Source organism: Chelonia mydas, chromosome 19 (genome assembly GCF_015237465.2).
Source record: "Chelonia mydas isolate rCheMyd1 chromosome 19, rCheMyd1.pri.v2, whole genome shotgun sequence".
Taxonomy (NCBI): Eukaryota; Metazoa; Chordata; order Testudines; family Cheloniidae; genus Chelonia; species Chelonia mydas.
The window spans coordinates 10,212,093-10,232,864 of NC_051259.2; the positions used below are offsets into that span (position 1 = coordinate 10,212,093).

At 47.9% G+C, this 20,772-nt stretch overlaps 1 protein-coding gene across 1 annotated transcript; it reads left to right on the plus strand.

Moving 5' to 3' along the window:
* The first annotated feature begins 662 nt into the window (after positions 1 to 662).
* Positions 663 to 17,491, plus strand: NUDC (nuclear distribution C, dynein complex regulator). Its single transcript, XM_027827216.3, has 9 exons — positions 663 to 971; positions 4,837 to 4,914; positions 10,144 to 10,347; positions 10,932 to 11,018; positions 11,431 to 11,544; positions 12,036 to 12,230; positions 13,275 to 13,358; positions 14,003 to 14,121; positions 15,988 to 17,491. The coding sequence occupies exons 1-9, from the start codon at positions 873 to 875 to the stop codon at positions 16,037 to 16,039; spliced, it is 1,032 nt and encodes a 343-aa protein (XP_027683017.2). The 5' UTR covers positions 663 to 872; the 3' UTR covers positions 16,040 to 17,491.
* Positions 17,492 to 20,772: the final 3,281 nt, after the last annotated feature.

Here is a 20,772-nt window from a genome sequence, read left to right on the forward strand (position 1 = left end):
GTGTTTGCTGCTCCTGGTGTTTTTCATTGTGATTAGAGACAGGAACATGTTACTTCCTTCCGTCAGGACGCAAGCTTGTCATCAGCAATCTGGCTGCCCTCGGGCAACAGAGAGTTGTCTTCCTCGGTTTTGCTTCTTTGCCCTTGGTTCCATGTGTGAGGCTGACCTATCCTTTGGAGGCGTTTGAGAAGCCCTGGTTTAAACGTTCCCTCACAGCGTTTGCAACCCAGACATCAAGGCCGCCGGGCCCGTGAGGAGAGGGAAAGGAAACAGGCTCCTCTAGTCCCTACCCAAGTGGGATGAGCAGAAAGTGTGGTACCCCTCCCCACATAGCCCTCCCTTGGTAGGTAGCACCCCGCCCCCCCCTTCAACCCCCACGATGCCCTCCCAGGAACATGGAGTCCCATAACCTCTCCCTTTTGATCACCAAGGCCCATGACTCCTCCCCTTTGACCCCATCACAGGCATCTACCACCATGCCTCTCCCTTTGACCCTAATACAGGAGTCCCCCAGACACCCTAGGGCTCCCACCCCAGAACCAGAACCCTTTACGCCCCTCACGCCCCTATAACCCCTGACCTTTGACCCCTCCCCCTTGGGACTACGCGGCCCCTGCGCAGATTTTTCTGGAAGGCCCCGGACGTTGTCAGTAACCATAGAAACCAACGCCAAGCGCAGAACCTGTGCTGGGGCTCCCGCCTCTTCTCTGTGGATTGGCCGCGGCGACAGCCAATCAACTAGCGGATTGGGGGGATTTGGGCGCGAGGATTGGCTGGCGGGCTCAGCGGCCGAGTGGTGGCGGGGTTTCCGGTTCCGGTGTGAGGCACCGGCGGCAGCGGCAGCAGCGGCAGCAGCAGCGGCGGGTGGGATCATGATGGGGCCGAGCGCGGCGGATGCGGCGGAGCAGGAGGAGCGCTTCGACGGGATGCTGTTGGCCATGGCCCAGCAGCACCAGGGCGGCGTGCGGGAGGTAACGCCCGGCTGGACGCACTCGTCAGGCCGCCCCTCCCCCACCTTCGACTCCTTCCCCCTGAGCTCCGAACTCTGTTCCGGGGCCGCGTGAAATGGGAACGGGGGCGGGGCGAGCTGGGGTGCGGGGCGAGCTGGGGTGCAGGGCTCACCCCACCCTGGTTGGGAGCCCCCTGGAGATGAGTCTGGAATAAAGCTGTGATACCCCCCAGCTCCTGTGCACGTGCTCTGGTGGCTGCATTAAGCCATGTGGTTCTCTTCCCCCCCCCCCCCCCCCGAATCTGATGTGCCCGTTCTTTCCCTTCCTGCCTTCGTGCGTGGCGACTTTGGTACGGGAAGCGGTGATTCTTAATAAAGAGGAAGGGGTCGGTATGGTGCTTGTGTCCTGGGTCTGCGGCTGGGATAGTCGTTTCAGAGGCAGGCATGCTCCTGTTGGTCACCCAGAGGTTGCCATGTTGCTGTTTGCTAACAGCCTCTACACACGTTGTTGTTGCTTCCACTAAAGTCCCCAGGACTCAGGGTGCCTGGGGTAATGGCTGGAAGACATTAACTTGAATGTATTTCTCATTAAGATGGTGCTATTGACATGTATGGACTTTCAGAGACAGCCAAGACGACAAAATCCACACCCATGTTACAATTTCAATAGACAAAATACAAGCAAAGGGATGTAATATAAAAGTAAGTTGAATGAGTAGCTATATTAGAGAGACAAGGTGGGTGAGGTAATCTTTCTTATTGGACCAACTTCTATTAGTGAGAGAAAAAAGCTCTGGAGCCACACAGACCTCTTCTTCAGGTCTGGAAATTATCATCCCAGTTCAGTAAAATATATCACCTCACTCACTTTGTGTCTCTAATATCCTGGGACCAACACAGCTACATTACATATATTAGTATCTATATGGCAGGTTACTTGTTTGTCAATCATGTCATTGAGTCCTATCCCTGGAGAGTTGTGACCCTAAGAAAAACCATATTGAGTCAGACCTATGGTTCGTCTAGCACAGTATCCTATTTTCTAACAGTGACTGGTGCTAGGTACTTCAGAGTGAGTGAATAGAATAAGGCAATTTATCAAGTGATACATCCCGTCATCCAGTCCCAGCTTCTAGCGTTGCAACCCTGATACAAGCAAAATTGTTTAAACGTGAGCCGTTTCTTTGGCCACAGAGATTTCTGTACTGACAGTCATCCCAAAATGTTATGATGACTGTTACATGGTGTTTCAAATGACCTAGGAAGATAAATAGGATGGTGAGGTTACCATGGGTTTCAGGATCAAGTCCCTGCCCACATCAGTCAGGGAAATCATAGTAGCAACAGCACTTCCTACTGACATAGTATAGCTTTTAGCTGAGGTGTGGGTAGGATTTAGTCTCAGTGAGCACTATTTTCCTTTCCTCTACCATCTCCCAGAAATTTTAAATTTCTTGCAGAAATTGCCATGCTGAAACATACCTATATAGTCTAGTCTTGTCATATGTCAGATGTCTAGGGCCCTACCAAATTAAAGGTCCATTTTGGTCAATTTCACATTCATAGGATTTTAAAAATTAGTAAATTTCAGGATTTCAGCTATTTAAATCATGGTGTTGTAATTTTAGGGGTCCTGATCCGTAAAGGAGTTGGGGGGTTGCAAGGTTATTGTAGAGGGGAGGGTTCTGCTACCCTTACTTCTGGGCAGCTGGAGAGCGGCAGCTGCTGGCTGGAAGCCTAGCTCTGAAGGCAGAGCCACTGCCAGCAGCAGCACAGAAGTAAGGATGGTGTAGTATGGTATTGTCACCCTTACTTCTGCACTGCTGCCTGCAGAACTGGGCCCTCAGTCAGCAACTGCCACTCTCTGGCCACCCAGCTTTGAAGGCAGCAGCACAGAAGTAAGGGTGGATGGTATTGCCACCCTTACTTCTGCACTGCTGCTGGCGGGGCACTGCCTTCAGAGCTGGGCGCCCGGCTAACAGTCAGCGCCGTCCATCTGCCCAGATCTGAAGGCAGTGCAGAAGGCTGACCAGTAGTGTGACACCCCCCCCTCCCCCAAATAACCTTGTGACCCCTCCTCCCCAACTCGCTTTTGGATCAGGACCCCCAATTTGAGACACTCTGGTCTCCCCTGTGAAATCTATATAGTATAAGGTAAAAGGACACAAGACCAAATTTCACAGCGGGTGGCCAGATTTCATGGTCCGTGATACATTTTTCATGGCTGTGAATTTTGTATGGCCCTACAGATGTCCGATGGAAGCAATTCCTTTTTGCATCCCATGCATCTGGACCATTATGCAATGCTATCCTTTAGCTGTGCCATATTAGAGCATCTATTTGTCTGCTTCTATTGAGTCCATGTATCCTTTCCTTGGACAGTAAGAACTCTTCTTGGTTTAGGGCCTGGAAATGAGAATACTTGCTTAAATAGTTCTCATTCACCAGACTGTTTAAAAAAAATTGTTCAGTGTGATACTAATAAGATTAGGAAAAAGTGATAAGGGATTGTAACAACTGTTTCAAGACCTACAGACTTTTCTTGCAGCTGTGCAACAGGTTGGCTTTATTAAACCAGTGCAGTAGGTATTAAGACCCTAGTTTGCATTGTTGCCACTCAGTAAAAGATGTAAGGGTGGCAATTTTGCAACAGAAAAGCTTCAAAAACAGACTCCAGCGAGAAACTGCTGAGCTTGAATTAATATGCAAACTAGATACCATTAACTTGGGTTTGAATAGAGACTGGGAGTGTCTGGGTCATTACACATATTGAATCTATTTCCTTAAGTTAATATCTCACACCTTCTTGTGAACTGTCTAAGTGGGCCATCCTGATTATCACTACAAATGTTTTTTTTCCTCCTGCTGATAATAGTTCATCTTAACTAATTAGCCTCTCAGAGTTTGTATGGTAACTTCCAACTTATCTGTGTGTATATCTATCTAACTGTATGTTCCATTCTATGCATCCGATAAAGTGAGCTGTAGCTCACGAAAGCTCATGCTCTAATAAATTTGTCTAAGGTGCCAAAAGTGCTCCTTTTCTTTTTATGGATACAGACTAACATGGCTACTACTCTGAAACCCATCTAATAAATTTGTTAGTCTCTAAGGTGCCAAAAGTACTCCTGTTCTAGTTTGCATTGTTGGCCGTTGTTAGTTACAAAATTTTACAGATTAATTTTCTTTATTTAGTGAAGTCAAGGTACTGATTCACATGTGCTTTACTTCTTACAAGGATAGCTGCAGTTTATAATTCTTATTTAAGTAAGTGTGCTGTAGTCTCTCTTAAAAAAACCATAAGATTTGATCACATAAGGTCTCCTATGGCTACTACAGCATTGCTCAGAGCTGAGGAATGACTTGGTGAGAGAGAGAGAACTACTGGGGTTTTTACATGAGTAAAGAGACCTAAGTTAGAGAGATTTTTAAAAGTTATAAGTTCTAAGGTTATAATTCTAGAAGCCCCCACTGTAACTATAGTAGTCATGGTGCTTCTAAGGGAAGGTGACTTCAAAAGGAATTTCAGTCCTTGCCCATTGTATAATCTCATGAAAATCTCTTGAAGGTAGAGAATCCAGAAGGCATATCTTTGCAAAATACGCTAATTGTTTATCTGACAAATAGGTACTGGAGTTTGATGTCAAGATTTAAACAGATCTCCAAGTAGACTTGGCTGGGGATTACAGTACAGATCAAAAAAAAAAAAAAAAACCAACTCTCCTTACTGAGGCGAGAAGTACTGATGGGAACTAGCATCTCCTGTTGATCTGGTGGCAGTTTGGTGTCCTGGCAGGCCAAGAGTAAAGTTATTTTGTTTGTTTTCTCTTGGGAAGTTGAAGTCTTTATTTCAAGTCTCCTGAAACTACCTGTCTTTTGTCTTTCAGCTTGTGAACACGTTCTTCAGTTTCCTCAGACGTAAAACTGATTTCTTCATAGGAGGAGAAGAGGGAGTAGCAGAGAAGGTAACTCCCCTGATATCTTCATGATTGATTTCTTACATATATAGAGCATAGCTTGCTCTATCTGGAAACACTCATTTCTGTGGCAGACTGAGTTCTCCATATTCTCCAGTTACTGCTCTGCCCCCACGTGCTCTCCTATTGCCATCTGATTCTTTTACTGCTCTGTGGGCCTGACTTTCTGTGAAACTGCTGAAACATACTAAGGAAACAAGGTAATAATAAACTGCCCCATCCACAGCTGAGCATGTTTGCTTGTGTGAGTGGCATCAGTGGTGAAAGGTTGTTGTTTTTTTTGGCTATGTTCTGGCCAAAGGCTTGTTTGGAAAGCAAGCCTGCCAGACATACTGATTTAACTGTGACAGACACCGCAGGATTGATAACCCCAGGTTACCTTGTTTGTTCATTTCAGAAAAAGCACAAAGTCCGTCTCACTGCATATGCAGTTACCACTTTGTCTCTGAGCTGCAGGATACGACAGTGTTGGTGTGAGGCTGGTGGTCGCTGTGTGGGTGTGGGAGAACTGGACCCTTCAGTTTCCAGCAGGCTGGCACTCCTGACCCTACTGCAGAGTACTACATTTCATATTTAATCTCACAACAGACCTAAGTGCTCAAATATGAAGTACCCAAACTTTCTGAATGCCTTCTGTAGTTAGCTACATAGCAGGAGTTCCAAACTTCTTCACGTTGTTGACTATGTCTTAGTAGCATCTCATGGAAACATTAATTTCCATACAGATCACATCCCCTCCTACTGGCTATTGAATAACGTCTGTGGCCGGCAACTACAGCCATTCTTGCATGGAAAAAAAAAATCAGTATTGGGAAATTAATATATTTGTAGGTGCTTTAATGCAGTTTAACAAATTCTGTGTGCCACAGATAAGTGCTCTACCAACCACTGCTAATCTGAAGGCCAGAGTTTGGGAACCACTGCCATATGGTTTTGTCAATGCTGCATAATCTATGAAATGGAAAAAGAAGCTTTAGGATGAAAATGATGCAAATGATTAACTCTTCTTCTCCCCCCCCCCCCGCCCCAGTCTGGGGAGAGACGAGTTAGAAATCTTCAAGCTCACAAAGAGATTGGCATATAGTTATAGAAAGAAAATGTGATTAGCACTCCTGATAGTTTCAGATGACTGACACCCCTCCCCATTTTTTTTTAAAAGAACCTTCCTGTGTTTGACTGAGGGTTTGTTTTTAAGATTATCATCCTCACTTTGGATTCATTCCTCAGTAAGGGCAAGTCTTTGACAAGTCACTATACAGGCAGTAAATGATACTACATGCAAATACATATTTTGTGCTTCTGGTCATGGCTATTCAAATGCTGAAGCAACTTTAAGGGTCTTCCAACATTTGAAACAGAGCCAATTCCACCGTCAAATGGTTGCAGAACACCCTGCCACTTGCTGCTGGGTATGCATCAGTGCCCTGATCTCAGCCCGTGACTCTCCTGAGATGTAGGTTAGGTGGACAGAAATAGCATGCTTCTCCCACCTCCGTTTGGGAAAGAACACTGAGCCTCTTTCACGCAGCTCTTTGGGATCATAGCTTGGAATTTGACTAGCTGTAGAGGCAGGGAAACCATAATGTTCAATCCTCTTGTGGAGGGAGAAAGATTCTAGAGAAAATCTTTTCATAGGGCAGCTCCACCTCAAGCAGCACCCCCACAACAGGCTGTCGCCTGACAGGTTCTCTCAGCCTCAGTTTCTCCTTCTTATCCACACATAGACTATCAGGGTTGGAAGGGACCTCAGGAGGTCATCTAGTCCAACCCCCTGCTCAAAGCAGGGCCAATCCCCAATTAAATCATCCCAGCCAGTGCTTTGTCAAGCCTGACCTTAAAAACTTCTAAGGAAGGAGATTCTGCCACCTCCCTAGGTAACGCATTCCAGTGTTTCACCACCCTCCTAGTGAAAATTTTTTTCCTAATATCCAACCTAAACCTCTCCCACTGCAACTTGAGACCATTACTCCTTGTCTTGTCCTCTTCTACCACTGAGAATAGTCTAGAACCATCCTCTCAGGTAGTAGAAATCAGCTATCAAATCCCCCCTCATTCTTCTCTTCTGCAGACTAAACAATCCCAGTTCCCTCAGCCTCTCCTCATAAGTCATGTGTTCCAGACCCCTAATCATTTTTGTTGCCCTTCGCTGGACTCTCTCCAATTTATCCACATCCTTCTTGTAGTGAAGGGAACATAGTCTGTCTCTGATACAAAGCTTGCCCCGGGCATAACTGGTACACACCATTGCAGTAATTCCCAAAAAACCTTGTAATAAAACCATTCTGCAGTTTCCACAGTAAACATATGAAGATACAGTGTGTTCCCCCCCCCCCCCCTTCCCATTCCCCTCTTCAGGTTTAGCTCTGCCACATCACCGACCCAAGTCAATAACAGCACTCTGTTCCGAGTTCTTTTTACACCAGTCTAGAGTCCCTCTCTCCAGGCCTTCCTGCCTGAGAGTGACCAGTCTTCTTGCAGCCCTTCACTCAGGTCTTTGCCCTAAGAGCTCCCCCTCCTGCAGTGTTCCACTCCTCCAGGCCTCCCTTCCTGTAAGTCCTGCCCCTTGGCAGGGGATCCACTTCCTGCATCAACCCTCTTTCTTCAAGGCTTGGCTTCCCCTAACCAAGCTGTATCATCCCCTTTTTCCTAGGAGCCACTACCCAAGCCTTCCACTCATCTAGAATTCCCTACTTCAATCAGTTCTCACCAGCAGTTCTGTTCCAGTTCTTATATGAATTCAGCTCTCTTCCAAGCAACTCCTGCCACCTTTTCCTTGCTGCACGCTCGCAGGTTCAGGCACCATTCACCTGTTCTGACTCTCCCGATCTCCTGCCCTCAAGTGCCCAGATGCCCTCTCTTAAGCCTAATTTGGGGTCAACTGACCAGTTGCAGGTGCACTGGCCTCTTCCCTCTTAAAGGGCCAGTGTTACCCTGTGACACACCTGTCTCCTTTTCACTTCCCTTCCCCAAATGAATTAGAATGCTATTTTAGTAGTACCATCCTTTTGGCTTTTTGGAGACTCAATTCCACTTCTAGGTATACAACAGAGGGAGTGTGTTTTGAATATCATATCAAAGAAGATACTACAGGCCAGTGTTCTCTCTAATTTTTTCCATCCATGTGTGGAATAAATTTTGTTATGTGCACCAATATTGAGGTAATGTGCAGATCTGTGTCACCAGTAGAAACAAAAAGCCTAGAGAGATATATATTAATTACCATAGGGATAATTATGCATTTTAGAACTCACTACTCAAAGAATTAAATTTTAAGCATAAAAGAAATAAAATTATGAAATGCATAGACCAGTCCAGAAACTAAAATAATAGCACTTTGAAAGAATAAAATTACATAGAATATATGTGCACTGCAGGAAGTACCAAGAAGTACCAACAACAACACAAGTATGTGTTGGAAGGTGAATGTGTCAGAGAGTGTGCATGTGAGAGAGAGTGTGTGTGAGAGAGACACAGAGACAGTGTGCATGCGCTGGCCGCTGGGGAAGTCAGGGACCGTGCGCTATCTCTTTAAGGCACTCACTCATCACAGCAGCTCTCCTGCTCCTGAGCCCTGTGTTCTCCTCCCCCTCTGTGGAGATGGGGTACATTGGCGGGGGGAGAGGCAGGGGAAGCAGGACACCTTGATATCGGCACCCCCTCTGTCCCCCCCCTCCACAGCAAGCAGGAGGGTCCCAGGAGCAGCTGTCCAGGGGTTCCAAGGTAGAGGGCAGGAGCAATGTGACTGCAGAGCAGTGAGGGGAGGGCCACCTGAGCACATGCTGCCGTGGCTCTGCTAATCAAGTGCGTGATTCACTCCTGGGTGGCCCCTCAGCTTAGAGGGAACAGAGTACTGCACTCCTGCTGTGTACATAAAGATTTAATAATAATTGTATCTTTCTCCCCCTGTACTGGTTTGCAGTCAGTTGTATAATTAGCTGAGGTCCAGAATCTCTGAGCTGCTTTGGGCTAGTTCACCCTGATAAGTGCCGATCACATCCTTGGCACTTCTTCTGATTAAACTCATACCCTTTGATATAGGGAATCTCTTCTTCCCCTCCTCTTGATTCCTATCTGTGATGGTTACCAGGGGTACCCAGCATTGCTCCCACCTGCCCTGCATTACATTCTCCCCAGATGTTCTCCTTCCTGTCTGAAGAGCTTGTGTGTCTTCCATAGTAGAACTATGTTTTCACTACGTGCTGCCTTGCACAGTACCTCTGGCATTATCAACAGCTGGGTTATTTCTCTGGCTTCCTGCCTGTTTACTCAACTCTCCCTCCAAGCAGTGCAGCCATTTACATCACAGACCTTGATATTCTGCCTTTCTTGGATGCTCCTGGGGCAGGGTTATATGGTAACTTGTTCCCAAGCAATATAATTTGGTTTTCAAATTTTTAAAATCTCTCTCTCACAAACTATACCTTTCAGGTAAAAATTGATGCTTCTAGGTTTTTAAGTATTCATTGTTATTCCCCCCTCCCCCCCCCATTTTGCCAACAATGCAAGGTGTTTACAAAAAATAGTATGAATGCAAGTTCTCCACCCTAAATAGCTTACCATCTAAATATTAAAATGGATAATTATCCATCTAGTATATGGGGATGCTTCAGATGGGAAAGGTCTTCAGTGTACTCCACCTGGAAAGCATCCGGATCCAGTTATTATACTCCTATAACTTCTTCCACAGGGGGAATCTCAAAGCATTGACAAACACTAGTTATCAGAGCCTCCTGGTCCTCTGTGAGTTAGGACAGTATTCTTCTCATTTTACAGATGAGTGAGGCACAGAGACTACATGAATAGTTTAAGGTGAGACTACAAATCCTTGGCACAGAGCTGAATATACAAACTAGGGTCCTGAATCTCCATTGCACTTTCACCTCTGCAAAGTAGCTGTTAAACACTGCCAAATCAAATGGTAGGATTTTACACTACACAAGGTACAGGGCAATGGAGAATCCAGCTCAGGGAGTACTTTTCTCCTATGGGCAGGGACTTGGAAAGTATTTTGAACTTTCCCAGATATTCTGTCAGACACCACCTTAAATCTGGGATGAAAAGAGGGGGAAATATCCCTAGGTCAGTGCTTTTGGGGAACGTGTCTGCTCTGCAGTAGACTTATAAGGGAGGTGAAGTCTCCCTTCAGCTGCTGCCACCCAGGTTCGGGAGTATGGTGCAGTCTTAAAACTCCTCCATCATTGGTCTCCTTTCTTTCAGTTAATCACAGAGACGTTCAACCACCACAACAAGCTGGCTCAGAAAGAGCGGCAGGAGAAAAAGGCCCGGCAAGAGGCAGAACGGCGTGAAAAGGCAGAGCGAGCTGCCAAACTCGCTAAAGAAAAGAAGCAGGAAGATAATGAGCCAAGGATCAAGGAGCTTACAGAGGAAGAGGCGGAAAGGTTGCAACAGGAAATTGACCAGGTGAGAGCTCAGTATGGTGCACGTGTGTGCACACACACATCTGCCTTTTCAAAGGAGACTGTCTGGGGCTAGAGCCAGCCTTCTTTGTTGGCTTGTGTGCAGCCCAATCAGTAGTGACTGGTATAATTCGGTTAGAAGCTTTGTGCTTGTACAAATATCCAGAATACCAGGCTGGAGCAGCTGTTGCATTTCCAAGTTAATCTAAACCTGTCCAATCTTTCTTTTCCTTGGTTCTCTTACAGGTTACTTTGCCCCAGTGCTCTCAGCAAGTGCTCTTATTGCAACAGAGCGCTCTGGCACAGTCTCTGAGTAACTCTCTGTGCAGTTACACTGGGGAAAGGAGCAGAGGAGGGCTGTCACCATGCCAGACTGCCTCTCGGAGAGTGGGGCTTTCCTGTTATGTGGTGCAGTAGAGCTGGAAACCCCCCCAAGTTTCCTGTAGTTCTGAGTCATGTGCAGGTCTGCAGCTTTATCTATAGAAGGAAATGGGGCCACCTAGTGCTGTATTAGTACATTTCACTTGTCAGAGTTTCACAGACATCAGATAATCAGTCTGGGGGTTTGGGGTTTTTTTTTTAAAACAGAAAAAAGAGCGAAAACAAGATGAGCCCAAAGATGTCTCAGTGAAACCCTGTGAGAATCAAACGGAATCTCCAGAGCCCAGCAAACAGGTAATGTGTTCCCAGAGACTTTCTCAGTTCTGGGGAGGAGGAAGTGTGCATCTGAACAACATTGAGGTGGCCTCTCAGTATGTGGAGGAGTATGCCATTTGAACAGTGCGGAGCGTCCTCTTTCTGTGAGAGTGTGCGCTGGAGGTCTTCAGTGCTTCTGCCATCTCTACTCCCTGCCCATTTGGAGAGTGCAACAGATTCTCAAAGACATTCCCTAATTTTTTAAAAATCTGATGCTTTAAAAGGAAATCTCTGCCCTCTAATTCCAGACTGGATCTATGTGGAGTGCCTTGGGCATCAAAAAACATAATTAACTGGAAAATCCCATATGAATTTAAAGAGCCATTCTTACTAGTGAAATGTATATGCAGGCTTGAAAACATCTTTACTGATGCTTAAATTGTCTGTTTAGGAGACTGATGACGAAGAAGAAGATGAGAAGGATAAAGGAAAACTTAAACCAAACTCTGGGAATGGGGCTGACCTTCCAAACTATAGGTGGACACAGACCCTTTCTGAACTGGATGTAAGTGCTGCCTTTGATTGGGAATGTGAGGAATTCTAGCCTTGAAACTTGAGGGCAGGCACTGCTATGAACTGTGGAGCCGTTGATGAGTAACAAGGTCAGCTAGCTCAATGATATGCTTTGTATTCTGGTTGTCCAAGAAGATAATAGTAACAGTGTTCAGCTGTAGCACACCCATAGAGGGAGAGAGCTTAGTAGACAAGATGCTTTGAGGCCCTTTTGTCATTCTGCCTCAATCTTGACCTTGTTGAAGTGAGACAGCACTCATAGTTTGCTCATCCTGTGCAACCCACTTGAGACCTGTCAGGCATCATCTTGCCAAATGTCTGCTTCAGCCCCCACAGAATCCATATATTTAATGCACAAAGAGCATGTCCTACTCTGGCATATACCATGTAGCTCAGATGAACTCAAGGCAGAAAGTCTTGGAGCAGTAACACAAGGGGAAGTAAGAGATCTCTCTGATCCCCCTTTCTCTCTCTCTTGTCCAGCTGGCCATCCCATTCAAGGTGAGCTTCCGGCTGAAGGGGAAGGATGTGGTGGTGGACGTTCAGAGACGGCACCTGAAAGTGGGGCTGAAGGGTCACCCCCCAGTGATTGAAGGCGATCTATACAATGAAGTGAAGGTGGAGGAGAGCTCCTGGCTGATTGAGGATGGTAAAATAGTCACCGTGCACCTGGAGAAGGTAAGAACATAAATGCCATACTGGGTCAGACCAGTGATCCATACACACAGTATTTTGACACCTCAATCTTGGATAGTTCTTCAGGGCATGTCTACACTTAAAATGGTGCAGCAGTGGGTACTCCACCTCCCTGAGAGGAGGTAGCTAGATCAACAGGAGAATTCTCCCATCGATCTAGCACTGTCTACACTAGGGTTAGGTTAGTTTAATCGTGTTGCTCAGGGGTGTGGATTTTTTACTGTGACATAGTTATACTGATCTAATTTCCTAGTGTAGACCAGGCCTCAGTTTTGTCACCTAAAAAGAATGGCTCAGGTCTGGAAATTTTTCTCACATCCTGTACAAGGTAAGCAGGATGAATCAGTGATAGCATTCAGGCTCATGTCTGTTATACATCCCCTAGAGCCAGGAACCTTGAGAGTTAAGATTGTACTTCCACTCCTGTTCTTTGGTACAGTATTGCTTCAGCCTATATACTGCTCCACTTACGAACATCAGTGTATTGAGGACTAGAGTCTGACCAGATCTTCAGCAGTAACTTTTAATTGATCCGTGCTCCTGGATTGGTCATTCACTCTTTGAGAATGGAGTCTGCTTTTCTTTAAAGTTGGGTGTATTATTGGAGCAAAGTTCTGGTCTGTCTTTCACCTGTGGTATGTGAACATCTGGGCACAGTTGGTGTGTCGTGTGCTGGCAGGTTTCAGTGTGGCAGTGTTCCTTTTATGTCGTTTCAGTTGCAGTTGATTAATAACAGGAGCATGGGTTTGCCCATTCTGGACGCTGTCTCCTTGCAGATTGTTGCTAGCGTTGATAATTCCCGCCATTTGGGATTAAACTGCGGTGATTGAGAATGGGAAAGCCACCTTATACCCAGGCTTTATCTTGGCGGTCATTGTCATTTAAGGGCTACATGAGCTGGGTTTGATTCCAGTAACTCTGTTTCTTTGTAACAAAAAGTAACCCACCTACATATTCCAGATGAGCATTTTCAGAGAACGTGCTGTTTTGTGAAGTGTTCTTTACTGCCTCCTCTCCTCTTTTTAGATCAACAAGATGGAATGGTGGAGTAAGCTAGTCCTCACGGACCCAGAAATCAACACCAAGAAAATTAACCCAGAGAACTCAAAGGTAATATCTGTTTGTCACCCCATTAGCCATAGTGAACAGGGGCTGTGTACGGTGATCAACTTGTGATCAAGGTTTCTTAAACCTTTTGGCCTCTACCATGTATTCAATCTGCAAGCAAAGTAAATGGGGCCAAAGGACACAGAATCCAAAGGGGATGAAGACTTGGGAGAAATGTTGACCTGTGGAACTATAAGAAGTGTGGCACACAACTCGTCTCAGTGCCCCATGAGAGACCTGGTCTGAATTAGAAGTGGGACTATAGAATTTCTTGTGTCCTGGGAAAATAAGGTGTAAACTTGCCACTGCCCATGGTGACAATGTTGCATTAGTCTGAGAAGAAACCTCTGCTCTGTGTAAGGAAAACCCCTTCCCCTGACTTCTGATACCATGAGTTCAGTACCAGGGGGTAGCCGTGTTAGTCTGTATCCACAAAAACAACAAGGAGTCCGGTGGCACCTTAAAGACTGACAGATTTATTTGAGCATAAGCTTTCGTGGGTAAAAACCCCACTTCTTCAGATGCATCTGTCAGTTTGCATTGAAATTTTACTGTGTCTTAGTTCACTGTAAGCAGAGGTTCTGTATATAGGCCATGGGGCCTGTGGTTTGTTCCTCCATCTATAACAGAATCTCTTTGGGTTTTAGTTGTCAGACCTGGACAGTGAAACTCGCAGCATGGTGGAGAAAATGATGTATGATCAACGTCAGAAATCCATGGGGCTCCCCACATCTGATGAACAGAAGAAGCAGGATATACTGAAAAAGTGCGTACAGAGAATTCATCCATGGGTACTTTCTTCCCCACCTCCCTTGAGCAATTTTGTGTGTCAGCCATATGTCATGGAGTAATGGGAGGAGGGAGAATGACTGATGGCGTGTGAGACAGGTTTGGCCTTGGAACCTGTCTGCAACTGAATTCTGCACGTGAATGCAATGTTTTAGACATTGACCCTCCGTGAATTGTGCTGTGTTGCACAGCTCTGCTCTAGGGCTAGCTTCAAGTGCAGGGAGTAAGACACAGCAGGTGGTGTCTGGGCTGGAGGTATTGTCTCTATGGAGCCAGTGAGATCACATAAAAGCTCATTAATCTCCCTCAACCTAGTAGCCCAGATAATCTTTCCTCCCCCACACATCCTACATTAGACAGTTGTCTCCAAGCCAATAGCACGTTTATATCTTTATAGCCCTGTTTGGCGTAACTGCACCTTGGAGTTCCTGTGAGTAACTTTCCTGATAAGGCCATATGGGGTCAGTGCCCACATCTGCTGGTGATGAGACGAAGGGTAACTGTAGGTTGTGCAGCTTCCCCTTGTAAATGCAAAACGGCCTCTTTTCCCTGGGGTGAAGCAAGGATTAGTCTAGCAGGACAGTTTCTCCTGCTACCATCTCACCTTCCTTGGTTTTTCTGCAGACTTTACTGGCAGTACTACCTGATGTAGTTTTTTGATCAGCACCATAGGGGCTTGTTCAAGCTAAAGGTCCATCAGGGTTATGTGCTGTGTGCTTCTAGTGAGATGACTTGTTGTTCCAAAACGTACATCAGACTCGAAACCGAGATGGTCTCCTCTCACCAAGAATCTGGGCTTGCCCTTGCTTCGCTGAGCAGTGTAGACGGGATCTCTTGTACACGAGACCACTTGTTGAATGTTCTCCATAAGCTTAGTCTCGGTGTTCTTTGACTGGTGGAGAATGGGCATGAAGGTTAGACTGTCCGGCCCATAGTGGGCTTTGGTGATGTCCAGCTACATTCCTGCTCTCTGGCAACAAAGCCCTCTCTGCGGACACGCAAAAGAAGTGCTGCTGCAATGGCACTTCTCCAGCGTCATGCAGAATGGGGCTGTGGTTGCATATAGCCCTCTGCCTAGCCAGCGGTTGCATCGTGCTGAACTACATTGGTGGGTCGCCTCCTTGTACAATATGGTTCACATTGCATGATGCAGTATTTCCAAACCTGCTTGCAGTGGCAGACGGAGCATGAAGCTAATCAAAGCTGCCAGAAGAGCTGTACATTTGGGCAGGGTTTGGCCTAGCTTTACTGGAGCTGGGTTTCTGTGCTATCCTTCTCTTGCTACTATTCTCACTACCTCAGTAGCGGAGACATCCCCAACATCCCCAGTAATATGTATGACTAAGTAATACTTCTAAGGTTCGATCAGAATCCCCTCACCCTCATTATCAACATCGCAGCTGCTACCTGTCTGGCCTGAAGGTAATAGTTCCCAAGGGTGTGTCCCATTTATAACCGTTGCTCGTTTACACCTGTTGGCCTTGATGACTGGGTAACGTTACTGATATTACTAACAGGAGCAGGAAGGAGTGAGGTGGTGTCCAGTTCCTTGCACGGGAAGCTCTGCAAATCAACATGGCTAATGTGAGACCTGCAGGCCTGGGGAAGGGGAGGGCAGCAGCCATCATGATAGCAAGTGAAAGTGACAGCAGAGGGGGCACTGCTATCCTCTTCCTATGTGGAAGCAGCGATTAATGCCTCCCCACTATACAGGGGCTGTTGTGAGGATAGATTGAACAGTGCCTAGGAAATGTCATGCTCTCTGGTGTGTTTGGTGTTGCAGAGTAACATGTAGCGTGCAGCCTACCTAGCTCATTCGCTTGTGCACCTTTCTTTCTTACAGGTTCATGGAGCAACATCCAGAAATGGACTTTTCAAAGGCTAAATTCAACTGAGCCCCTCTTTTCCCCCTCCACCCCTTTGAGACATACCATGGAATGGGGCAGGATGTGCATGGGCCGGGGGGAGGGAAGGGTCATCTCCTGACCTTGGGCGAGTAAACACTCCTGTCGTCCCCAAGTGAACTTGCCACGGAAGCAGCTTCATGACTGGCATCCTCGCTGTTGTCAGTCCAGCACAATGCAAGGCCCTTGTATCAGTTTGCAGCAGCAGCAGCGCCTGTCAGACCCGTAGCCAGCTGGCTCACATTTATATAGATCCCGAGGACCTTGCTTGGCAGAGAGGAGGAAGTAAAGCAAAAAAGGCTAGGCAAGTCAGGCTAAAGCAATGTTTGAATATCTCGTGGGACTGTCACTTGCCTCTTGGGACCCACTAACCCCAGTCCTTGGTTAAGAACCAGTCTAGTTGTGACAGGAGGGCAGCTGATGCAGCTGTCCTCCCAGCTCCTGCTTTGAAACTGGGCAGTTGGAGGCTTTATGGGCAAAATTCCATCCCCCCCGCCCCCCATATGTACCTGCTCCAAAGCAAGCTGCACCTGTAAAACTTTTACAGGACACAGCACCCTGGCTAAGCCCCCCCCCCGCCGTGTTTATCAGTGGAGCAGCTGTGGCATTTGGGGTCTTGGTCCTACCTTCAGTAATACAGCACTGCTCACAGTGGGTAAGTCCCTTAACTCTTCCTGCATGACTGCTCTGCTCTCCTGTAGGAACAGTTGGCTTATTCTGTAACGCTTTCCTAGCCTTCATCTGTTTGCCGTGGAGGGAGCTCCTCAATAAGGCCTGCCTTCACCCTTGGTCTTTGGAGTAGAGGCTAATGTGCCAATTAAACACCATTTTATCTACAACAGAGAAGGATTTTTTACTCCTCCCAGTCCACACTGGTACAAATCCATTTCAGTTATCAGAGGACATTGCGCCACTAGTCACCACACTGCTGCTCAAATTAGTGGGGAAGGGACTTTATGGCCTTTCTAGCTTGGGGGAAGCCCTAGAGCTGAATTGTGCCTGGGGAGTGAGGAGGGTTCAGTGGCTGAGCTGCCCACTGCATGGGATTGGCTTAGTGCTGTTGTTGGGCTTGGTGAAAGTGGGACAAGCAGCTCACTACAGAGTTGAGGGGAGAGGTCACTAAAGTGACAGAGGGGTGTGCTGAAATTCTGCTGTCCTGTGAAGGAGGAACACCTAGGCCCTCTTGCTGTTGCAAAGGGAGGGGGTGGGTGGTAGGCAGGAGGGAGCCCTCTGGGCAGTGACCGCTCTTGCTGGAAGCTTGATCTCTCCACCTATGTCAAGTTAGTGTTTTCCAAGAGGCCTCCTCTCTTTCACCTGTTGATTGGCCAGCAAGTGTCCCCTACATTCTCTCCTCTCTGGGGTGCTGCTGACTTGAGTAACTTGTTTTCTGCATGTTCATATCATTGTTAAAGCTGCACTTGTAAAATAAAGGAAATAGGGGGACGTGCATGTGTAATTGTGTGGTAAGTAGGGTGGGGATTGATAATGGGGCAGCACCTGGTCTGAAAGCAGTAGAAGGTGGAAATGGAGAACACTAAGGGCTGGATTGATGAGAGGTTTTAGGCCAAGGAGTCTCAAACTCTGCCTGGACCAACTGTGAGCTGCAGTGCCCTGTCTGAAACATTTGAAAGCAATAATGAGGTGGGGTCTGCAGGAAGAAGAGGCTGGTGCACTGCTGATCTGGGACTTTTAACACTCAGCTTGCCTAAGGCCAGGCACCACCTCTGACTTGCCACTACCTGAAGCACACAGCTCGGGCTGTGACTGAGCCTGGGCCCAGCTTGTACACTTTAGTCCGGGCTGACCAACGGCCCTATTCTTTGGCCTACCCTCTGCCTATAGCAGCCCTGGTGCTCGATCTGAAGTAGCTGCCCCCCTGCCTGATCAGTGCTGCGCCTGTGAAAAAGGCTTGGTGCATAACATGCCATGGTGGCTTCTTTTCACCACACACGTTGCTGTGCAGGAACTAGGCCCGAGCCCTGGTGTGGTTATGGAGCGAGAGCAGCAGGTCTTTATTTCTCACATCAGCTGCCTCTATATCAGATGGAGTGGAAAAGTTGCCTTTTAGTATCACTGGAGGGGCTAGTCAAACTGACAGAATGGGTAGTTGGGTAAAGGGGTAAAGTCCCCTCTGCCCATGTGGCCTGGGCTGTTTGTTTTCGGTTTATAGCAGCGGGACACGGCAGCTTGTTTGCGCTCAGCTGAGCCAAGGCCAGTCTGTTCTGTCTCAGCTTTTGTACATTTTGGCCCCAGATGTCAGTACTGCCTGCACAATCCCCTACAGCAGCAGCCTTGTAACAGAGAGCATGGAGCTGGGCACCTGCCCTGCCAACTGCCACTCTGTGGTGCAGGGGTGCTTCCTTACACTCTCTGCCTGAGCTTCCACCCCCGCTGGACAGGCTATGCTGTTGCTTCACCACCAGTTCTCGTCGTTTCTGCCCTCACTGAAGTCAAGTGTGCAGACATAAGAAAAAAGTATTTCAGGGTCTTACATTAAAACTGACTGGGCCACCCACTAACGTGACGTGTGTAAGCATTATTTCTCTCTCCTGTGCAGGCTGAGCAGCTACATTAAGTTCCTGGAATGTAGGGTTTATATATGCCAACTTTTCTGCCCCGTTCTGATGTATAGCAGGCCAAAAAATCAGGTCAGTATATCTGCGGCATGTGTGTTGAGAGCCTACCCTGATGCTGAACTGTGGGGAGGAAGAGGAAGTCACTGAGGGCAGGTGCCTGTCGGGTTCTGTCCGTCCCTTGAGGTGGGAGAACAGCAGGAGCAGTGGGAAAGTCCAGGCTAACCTCCATGCTTGCACTAGGCTTAGCTTCCAGCCTCAGGCCCCTCCTAACGAGTCAAGTTTTGGCAGGTGCAGTTGCGGTGGCAGAGACTGGTCAGAGGCCAGACTTGCCTGTAGCACCGCCCTCCTCGAACCATGTCCTCAGTTCACCAGCCCCACTTCATCCCTGGCTGGCAGGGGTTGGTGTGGGAGAAATCGGGTTCGGTCACCCTGTTTTGTGGAGGGAAGTAGGGTCAGATCAAAGGTGAGGAGGAAGATAGATGAGCAAACTGCACCTCTTGCTTCAGATAGTGCAAACCCCACATGGGAGCAGGGTTCAGTCCGCAGCAAGCAGGGCTCTCGCATCCATAGGCAGCCCTAAGAATAGTTATTGCTAACCTAGCAATGGAAATAAGCAGATCAAAGGTAGCAAAAGTCATTGAGATGCAGCTGTCTCTAGAACTGACGTGAGAAACCTTTTGACAAGCACCTCTACTAATTTTTTTTTTTTTTTTAAATACAGAACCTCCCCCTTGCTTTGACTGAGACAATGCCTGACGCTGAGCTTAGCCGCTGTTCTTGTTCACTTCATGGCTGTTGGGGGACAAAACCCATCTTATACAGCACATGATGGTGGTTAACCTCAGCCATACCCTTAAGAGATTAAATCTCAATTTTCTAGTCCAATCTGGCACCAGACTTCCCATTTTAAGTGCCAGCCACCCAGGATTTGAGAGAATCTGCTACAGCAGCACCCCCATCACGTTAGCAGGTAGCTGCTGTTGATTCAGGGGAATAGTTCTGCTTTATTATTCATGTGTGCAGGGAAATCTACCCCTCCCATGAGAATGACCCTGCTCAAGTTATGGGAATAGACTGCAGAGGCTAACATCCGAGGTTGTGTTTGTGAATCAAAGCTTGGCTTTAGGCCTAAGCCCCTGGACTTCAACCCTTCCAGCCAGCGGAATGGAAGGTGTTTCTCCCTGCTGACCTTGTCCTGTGCCACTGCTGAGGTGTCATTGACTCCCGCCGGGGAAAGGTCAGTAAAAACAACACCCCCAACTGAATGGGTCATGCTGGAGTGAAATAAACCAAAGCAGGGAAAGGGGGTTTCTGGTTCCAAGCAGCTATGAAGGTGGAGCCACAATTGCAGATGCTAAGCGGTCTAGTTACACACGTTGTAGACACTTCCTGGGACCAGGAGTCATACTTCACATGATGTAGGTAGGCTCCCAAAAGCCCTGATACATCAGCGGAAAAACTTTTCCAGAGCTAAATTGCTAGCAATCCCTGGTAACGATGAAAGCTTTAGACCTCCACCAGTACCGTGGTGAGCTGGAGCCAGTTCGCACGAACCGGTGGTTACATTTAGAAGCAGTTTTAGAACCGGTTGTTAGGGCTCTCTGAGCTCCCAGCCGGGGAGGTTCCCCCATCCCCCATCTCGCAGAGCCTCAGCATGCCATGCCGCTGGCGCCAGCGCTCTGGACCACTCCCGGGCAGCTCTGCAGCGCCTGCCGTTTGAGCAGCACGATAAGGGGGCCGAGCCGGGGCTGGGAGGAGTGGTTGGATAAGGAGCAGGGAGTGGTTGGCAGGGGCAGAGGTTCGGGGGGGGGGGGGGGGGGGGGGCGGCGGTCAGGGAACAGGGCGGGGTTGGCTAGGCAGTCGCTGGCCCAGAAAGTCCCAGCCAGGGTGGGGCTCGGCTGGGGCAGCCCCCCAGGCCAAGGGGGCCCCGACTCGCTGTGCTAGGGAGGGTGCATGGGGTAGGGCTATAGAAGGGGGCTGTTGGAGACAGGGCTGGCTCTAGGCAGCAGCAAAACAAGCAGGTGCTTGGGGTGGCACATTTCTAGGGGTGGCATTCCGGTGCCGTGCTGCCCCTGGAAATGTGCCCCAGCTCACCTCCGCTCCGCCTCCTCCCCTGAGCGCACCGCCGCCGCTCCGCTTCTCCAAACA

Bases quoted from the DNA above. Each gene is read 5' to 3' on its own strand.
- NUDC (XM_027827216.3), top strand. From the start codon at position 873: ATGATGGGGCCGAGCGCGGCGGATGCGGCGGAGCAGGAGGAGCGCTTC. The intron at 11,545-12,035 runs GTAAGTGCTGCC...TCTCTTGTCCAG, and splicing joins AGACCCTTTCTGAACTGGAT to CTGGCCATCCCATTCAAGGT. The intron at 13,359-14,002 runs GTAATATCTGTT...TTTGGGTTTTAG, and splicing joins TTAACCCAGAGAACTCAAAG to TTGTCAGACCTGGACAGTGA.